The 7,738-nt window shown below is 35.3% G+C and overlaps 1 protein-coding gene across 3 annotated transcripts; it reads right to left on the bottom strand.

Annotated features, from left to right (window-relative positions):
* Window positions 1-335: 335 nt before the first annotated feature.
* Window positions 336-7,738, bottom strand: LOC120090292. Of its 3 annotated transcripts, none has more exons than XM_039047864.1 (11): window positions 7,311-7,738; window positions 6,087-6,324; window positions 5,845-5,972; window positions 5,208-5,316; window positions 5,054-5,093; window positions 4,302-4,391; window positions 4,082-4,181; window positions 3,759-3,898; window positions 2,986-3,088; window positions 2,075-2,733; window positions 336-953 (listed from the first exon to the last, which is right to left on the bottom strand). In XM_039047864.1, the coding sequence occupies exons 2-11, from the start codon at window positions 6,226-6,228 to the stop codon at window positions 638-640; spliced, it is 1,827 nt and encodes a 608-aa protein (XP_038903792.1). In that variant the 5' UTR covers window positions 6,229-6,324; window positions 7,311-7,738; the 3' UTR covers window positions 336-637. The 3 variants fall into 3 exon arrangements, with proteins under 3 accessions (XP_038903792.1, XP_038903794.1, XP_038903793.1); XM_039047866.1 differs by lacking the exon at window positions 7,311-7,738 and adding an exon at window positions 7,157-7,174; XM_039047865.1 differs by lacking the exon at window positions 7,311-7,738 and adding an exon at window positions 6,638-7,137.

The raw sequence follows: 7,738 nt of genomic DNA, 5'->3' as shown, positions 1-7,738 counted from the left end.
AAAAAATAGTTTTTTTTTTTCTTTTTTGAAAGAGAGTAAGTAAATAGCTTTCGAATATGTTGTAGCTTTCTAATATGTTGATTCTTAATGTCACATGAAATATAGATAGGAATTTTGATTCTCACATTGACTTAAATAATCATTCAAATACAATTATTGCTCAACTAGTTAACGCATTACACGATATTTGAATCCCAAGTCTATTATTATTGTACAAAAAATAAACATAATAAAATTTCTTCCCAAACTCCATTATGATACATATAATAATGTTTCCAAAATGCTATGGAACTTGCCAAATTTGCAAGACTTGCACACATTTTATCAAGACTGTCTTTTGAAAAAAGAGTATTCACATTGAAACCTTTGCACATTAATTTATGCCAGAAGGGTTTATTCAGGGAGCTCATTCCTTCCTCAAATTATCAGAGTTAGAATCACATAAAAGAAAGAAAGCCAAGGTAAATAAATATAACATTGGTAATTTAAAAAAACACAAAAAATTCAGCCAAATTGGAGTTTATTGATATTTTTACAGATGTAGTAGGATGTTAAGAAGAAACCTTGTTAAATCATCAGTTAAGGGTGGCTTCTTCAGAAAAGCTTTTCCCATTTCTGCTTCACCTTTAACTAGATTTCAACTCCTTCCCTTCTTAAGCCGTATCGGACTGCCCGGAAAACACCAGAACCGGGTTTTTCTGTTCCTCATATACCTCTCAACTGCATCCTCACTGATTTCGTCAATGCTATTACGCTCACTGATTGGTTGCTTTGCATGATCGTGTGAATTTTGATCTGAATGCAGGTTTTCTGTTGTTCCATGGTCGATGAAACTCGATATTGTGTGGTTAACTTCAGCAGGTCCAGGGGGTAAAAATTTCTGTTCTGGAGATGCTGGAACTATTTTGTTGTGGTTGACATCCTTGGACAAAGAATTTGATGATCCTAAACGCCTGCAATACAATTCAATTGATTATGCAAATTTGCCAAACTACTGAGATGCATTTTCATTCCAGAGTTTTTATATGTTTCCATGCCCCTCGGGTTTTTGTATGTTTCCATGCCCCTCCTTAAGACCCTAATAAAATGGACCCCTTTTCTTTGCCTAAATCAGTGTAGATTTTGATACATACTCAACTAATCTTATAGAACAACCGTTTGAACTTGACCAAAAAAAAAACTGATAGTGTGTTTAGGGTATTGAGTTGAGTTCTAAAATTTAGAGTTAATATGTTGGAGTTAGGAAGTTTGAGTATAGGATCTGTAGAGTTGTGAAGATGGAGTTCCTCGATCAACGTGTAAAAGAGAGAGGGGAAGATGGAGTTCTTCCTCATAAATGTGCAAACTTCAATAGCGAACATTATTGAAGTTGGTGGTGTTAAGTTATTTAAAACCGATTTATGAAGTCAGTGGGCCAAACACCTCCTAGGATATATTCAATGTCACAAGTAGATGGTAACCAAGTTTGACCTTATAGCCTAAGTCTAGATTTACTGTTTGTCTCTTGGATCCCAAGACGTTGCTTTGGCAACACTTAAAAATAATTCAGCCTTTCGGGTCGATCTGGTGGGTTTTCACAAGGAAGGCAGCACAAAAGAGGGTTGAGGATAAAAGATTCATCATTGGCTAAACATTAATAATAGCTATACAATAATCCATAAAAATTAGTTTAACTATGATAGCATGATCCAGATATATAACAGAAAAATGAACTAAACATGGAGTTTCAAGAACAAACTCAGAGAGAATAATGTAAAGAATCCCAGACCACTAGATGCCATCTGATTCAAATATCATTTGAAAGCATTCTTTTTTTTTTTTTTTCTATATCAGTAATTATTTGTGTCATATACCGTGCACCTCAACTAATTTCATGGAACAACCCGCCTAACCCAACAACATTTAGGTGTTAAGAAAACTCATAGGAGTCGCTTGCATAGATTAAACTCATTTTTCCAAAGCCCTTTACTGAACTTGTGATCCTTACTGACCACTAAGGCAAGCTATGATGGTTTTGAAAGCATTCATTGTAAGAGCAACAAAGAAAATGAAGCGGTTCAATCAAAATTATTACCTGGAACTACGGTTAGAGCTAGTTTGAGGTGGTTCGTCTGAAGCTAAGACTTCCGGATGAACATTGCTGTCTTTGGAAGTACTTAAGTTCTTCTCAATATCCTTATCCATATCTGGAGGCCTTTCATCACTCAAACAAGAAGCAGCCTTCGCTTCAGTATTGAGTCTACATTTCCTCATCATATTAATGACCTCATCTAAAGTTTGCAGAGCTTTTTCCACCTCTGGACTGATTATAGAGATTCTTTGACCCTTAAAGTTACACTTTTCTTCAATACTTTTTTCTAAAATGTCATCTTTATCCTGATATTCTCCTTCTTCTTCTTCTTCTTTATCATCCCTACTTTCTTTGCTATCTTCCTCCTCAATCTCCCCAAAAGATTTTGTTTCGTTAATTTGGATGATACTTTTTGGGGGCCCATTTGCATCATAAATGGCATGAACCTTCTGGTCTTCCATAGAGTTTTCCTGCTGCTCTTCCAGCTGTTCTTCTTGAAAATGATGCATTCCAGCTTGATCGATTTGATAACAGCGTTCTTTTTCTTCGAGTGCCTTCTCTTTTTTATTCCTCTGGTAGAGAGCTTCACTTATACGAGTGTACAGTGGGTCATTCAAAGCCTTCATAAAATCTTCATCAGATTTGAACATAGAAGACACAACCTGCAATATTATTGACAATTGAATTTTAAAAATTAAGCGGAACATAAGAGTAGAATACTTGCATCTCAGGTAAATTTTGAAGTTTATTCTACGAGTATCCAAACCCTCTTACACATGAATTATTTGAGTATGCTTGGTCATACCAAATGGAAAACTAGGTAATTTGAAAATGAGAACTAGAAGAATAGAGCAACAAATAACATGATTTTGAGGATTAGTTCCTGATTATATTGGGTTCGAAAAATGTATAACCTTTTGATAGAGACGGAAACCACTGCCAATGAGTTGTCTTGAGACGAAGTTAATGAGCGATGGGGGGACAAAATCCAGCTTCATGTCCATGTTTGCTATTGTCCTGCAAGATTTTTCACTGTTCAAGTTCCTTGTGATATGGACTAGGTATTAAAAAAGGATTTTTCCAAACAAGGAGTCAAGGGCAATAAATTTTTAAGATAGGTCTCTTTCCAATTCCCATGGTGGTGCATTATAGCAGATGGATGATAATTTTGATTCTCAAGTTATTTTACAACCCAAAATGCACTACAAACTAAATCTTAGAAAATTCATGACAAAAAGCTATTTATAGAAGAGATTCTAAATAATTCTGGCATAGCAGAATCAATAACTTTATTCTAATAAATTCTTGTCCCAAATGAGCTATTTTATGCCATTTCAATTGCAAACTTCAATAACATTTGAACTGCTTACAAAAATAAATTTGGTAAGGTACTACTCGATTCAGGTTAACTTATACATTTGTTTAAAAAAGGGTTAAATTATACTTTTCAACCTTGCACTTTTATGTAGAAGTTTCTACTTTATCCTCATCGTTCAACTTATCAATTCCAGTGGTCCTTGCTGTTAATGAAGATTAAAAAATTATTGTCTAAGTCAAGATCACACCAATCCTTATCAACGGTACATCAATTTCTGATAATGTTTATGTTTAACTTCATTTATTAACAACAGAGTTAGCTGGGATTAGTAAATTAATGTCAAAGATAAAATAGAGAGAAACTCCTCACCGGAAGTAGCTCCTGTTATCTGTCACCTTCTGTAGAGCAAAGCCTCCCACAACATCGATCCTTATAACGTCATCTGCGTCCGGGATAGCATGCCTGGTGAATCCATGAGTAGTTACATCGATGCTGTCCAGATCAGATATCTGAAATATAAAAAATATAAAAAAAACCAATAAATCATCTTTGTATTCAGATTTCAATCTAGAACTTTGCCCCAAAAAAACAAGGAGCATTAAAAAAAACATACAAACAAACTTCCAAGTAGTTGACAGTGATTTACATGGTTTAGAAGATCTACAACTGCATAAACTTAATGAAACACTTACCGAGTTCAGAAGAACAACGATAAGGTCATCCTGAAAGTACTCAAATAAAAAGTAGTGTACAACAATCTCCCTGGTTGACAGAGGCCATGAAACCTTCACCCTTGCTTTCAAAAAATTAAAAGAAGTTCAGTATTTCAAAATAGAAATGAGACGTGATGAAGGATGTTGACATGTTTGTGTGTGTGTGTGTAGTAAGTGCCAACCGTACAGCTAGACAAACCTTACTAAAGCAATCTGTTCACCAATCCGTATTTTCTGGAGACATTTGCTGGTGAGAATTTTGAAAGATGGCAAACTAAATTGAGGCCACCTGAGGGAGAACAGTGGAAAGAGGAAACCAGTGACTAAAACTCCTACAAACGTCATTCAATCAATTCATTGTTAAGAGTTAATATAGAACTCCTATTATTCAGTGGTTCGGCTATGGCCGATGCCATGATGGTGGGTTCAAGGTGAATTAGGGTGATTTTTTCATAGCCAGATGAAGTCCCCTAGTAATAATCTTATCTATTGTTGTTTCCTGAAGCTGGTCTTTGAGTGAGTGAAGTCGCATTATGAATTGAGAAATAGGCCACTTCAGATAAGATTCTTAATACTCTTCGTGCGCACGTGCACACACACACATATATATATATTAAAAAAAAAAAAAAGGAAGAGATAGAATAACTGGATGCTGGGAAGATCATTCCAACCAAATACCATTGACCATCCACAAAGATGTTTTATAATAATTGGAAGGAAAGTTGATAAGAACAGAAAGAACAAAAGACAAAATGTAGAGTAATAGAATTTAGCTTATGTTTATCTTATCGACTTCAGTGCATAAGAGAAGCTTCTTTTACTTGTTTCTTTTTTTTTTTTTTTTCGCAAACTAGTACATGCTTAGCAAACAGAGATTAACTATGTTTATATTAGGCATGCACAACTAGACATCTTTTCCAAAATACACAAAAGATCAAAAATTATGCCCACCATCTTTTATAAAGTTCAGACTCCCAGGACGTGCACAAACCTGCAAACAAATAAGTGGGAGTTGTGTCCTGATCATTAATCACATTGAGGTTATAGGTGATATAACAAATTCAAATTTTTAGGATAAAATCAACTATTTATCAGTAACACTTACAAATATCAACAGGCCCATCTACAAAGCCTTCAACAAGTAACGTATGATATGGAGTGCCCTTTGGTCCTTCACGATACATAACTCGAAATTCTTCATCATCGTGCTTTATCTGGAACATTGAAAAAAAAATTATCACAGAATCCACATGCTACCCACCTGTTTCAAATAAAATTGGCTTCACGGACCCTGAGACAAGTTGTATTATACAAGAAAATTTTAACATTTTCTGATATGTAGGAGTAAGAATCAGTTGCGACAATAACTACACAACTTGTCAAAGCTTCAAAACTTCTGCAAATTGCATGTAAACATAATTAAGGCATTTGGCAAGGTTTCACCATATACAGAGGCAACAAAGATCAACAAACAAGTTGTCCCCCAATACCTCTGTCGGGGGGAGGAGGGAAAGAATAAAGACAGATCATCAGAATGTTCTTCCTCCCCGCTTCTTTTTTAAATTTAACAATTGGGGATACAGGTAACCTACAAAGTGATGGAGACTTTAGGTATAGTAATTGATTTTCTTTTTATTGGATTACTTATCCAACTTTCCCTCTTATTTTCTGTGAAATGAGAAAACAGAATTTAGACTTAAATACAACAGAAACAATGAAGATGAGATTTCAGAATAACATACTTTCCATTCAGAATGCACCGTCTCTGAAGCCCTGCTGCTATCATTATCATTACTTGAAGCACTTCTCATCATGTCAAGAAAATTTGATACTTCAGCAGTTCTTCGTGCTACCACGTTCTCACTAGATCCTTCAACATATAAAAGAAATATCAGCACCTCCAGAATGGATGGCTAAACCAACATGATGAGGACATACATAAGCTCAAGATGTCTAAATATCTTGACCCATCACCATCACCAACCTTCAGTATCATGTTTCAAATTCAAACGACAAAGTTGATTTGACACATGGGATTTAATAGACTCCTGGTTTGTCAGATCAGGAGATGCAAGTGTTTTGTCTAGCCTCTCCCTGTACTGTGTGATTTTTTTCTTTTTCGCCATCTTGCATTTGAATTAAAAAAAGATCAAAACGTCTTCTGTCACTGTCAGAAGGCTCCAGGCAAAAAACAAAATTCACCTCGTCTTCAGAAGCACCTCCTGAAGTTTTATACGGATGGTGTGTTAATAAAGTTTCGTGAAATTGAACCACAACAAGGAAAATGCATCATCAGTATGCTTCAACCACATGTTTATTGAAACTTTAACACTTACTCAAACTTGATTGATTAAAAATACTATAAACAGATTATTTGAACTTGAGTTTAAATTTGTAGCAGAAAAGTAGAAAGTGGGTTTAAGGAAATAATTAACATGCCTTGTTGACACCAGATGGTGCAAAATTAGTACGTTTAAGAAGATATAAACAGCTTTACATGACAATCAGATCCTTAGGAAGAAGAAGATTACTTACAAATTATCAAAGAAATCTTAACAGTGATCGTGCAAGTTCCAATCTAGCCAACAAGCTCATAGGAATCTGGCTTATTAAGTTTTTCTTAAACTCAAAAGGACTCTCTAAATGCTTAACTCATCTAAGAAAATAAGAACCGCTTGAAGGAATTGCACATGCCACTTAAGCAAACTCAACATCATCATAAATAGCTTTAGTTATAAAAGTAATTCATACCAACCAATAAAGCAATGAAAACACACACAAAAGATCAAAAGAAATCCATTCACACGTATTCAACACAAAAATCATGGTTCAAATAAAAGCTAATTTCAATGATGACATAACACCCCCTTCTCCCGAGAAAACGGCTTTTCAAAATTCTCCTTTTCCAAGATCTACAGAAGTTTCAGGGCTACAATAATTCTTAGAAAATCAAAGCACAGTAAACACACGATATCTACTGATAATGATCCAAATTATTCGTAGCAAGCTGAACCAAAAGACAAAGCTCAATAATGCAAGAAAAAGGGAAAGTACTCAGATGAAACTACAGTAAGAACACTCCAAATTCTGCACTATTGAAGCTATTTGAGGATTGACTAGTCAACATATATAAACATCTCAACTCTTCCACAATAAAACCCGATAAAATTCCCCGACAGTCAATGCAGATCTCAATAAGATTTCATACAAATCACATCGGTTATCGCTGAGGAGACAAAGCCAGCTGATACGAGCAAACCCAGAAACAGGGTCAGGGGCAAGCGTTCGTTTCGCCCTCGGGACTAACTCACTCCACCGCTAAATCACACGTTTCAAGAAGTAATCGAATCCAGCAAAAAAAGGGTATAGATAGAGAGAGATAGAAGAATAATCATAAGAAACCCAAGAAGGGTTGTTAGAATACGCTAAGTTAACCCATCCCCCATGGCAAGAACTAGTAAAAATTGAGCAGCAACCATTTTTCGAGATGGGGTTCAAGGAAAACAGAGAAATTGATGAACAGTGAGTGATTTGGAGCAAATCAAGAAGATGGGTCCTCGAGAAAACTATTTTGGCGAAGGAAAAAGAAGGGAAAGGAGAGAAAGAAAAAGGAATTGGTGATTTGGCGCGGGGCCA

Source organism: Benincasa hispida, chromosome 11, assembly GCF_009727055.1.
Source record: "Benincasa hispida cultivar B227 chromosome 11, ASM972705v1, whole genome shotgun sequence".
NCBI classification, from domain to species: Eukaryota; Viridiplantae; Streptophyta; class Magnoliopsida; order Cucurbitales; family Cucurbitaceae; genus Benincasa; species Benincasa hispida.
Note: the sequence above shows the minus strand (reverse complement) of the source record. Positions and strands in the feature narration are given on the sequence as shown.

Excerpts from the sequence above, each read along its gene's own strand:
- LOC120090292 (XM_039047864.1), bottom strand. The coding sequence starts at position 6,228 with ATGGCGAAAAAGAAAAAAATCACACAGTACAGGGAGAGGCTAGACAAA. Across the intron at positions 4,182-4,301 it reads GAACAGATTGCTTTAGTAAG|GGTGAAGGTTTCATGGCCTC; the intron begins GTTTGTCTAGCT and ends TTTGAAAGCAAG. Across the intron at positions 2,734-2,985 it reads GTTTCCGTCTCTATCAAAAG|GTTGTGTCTTCTATGTTCAA; the intron begins GTTATACATTTT and ends ATAATATTGCAG.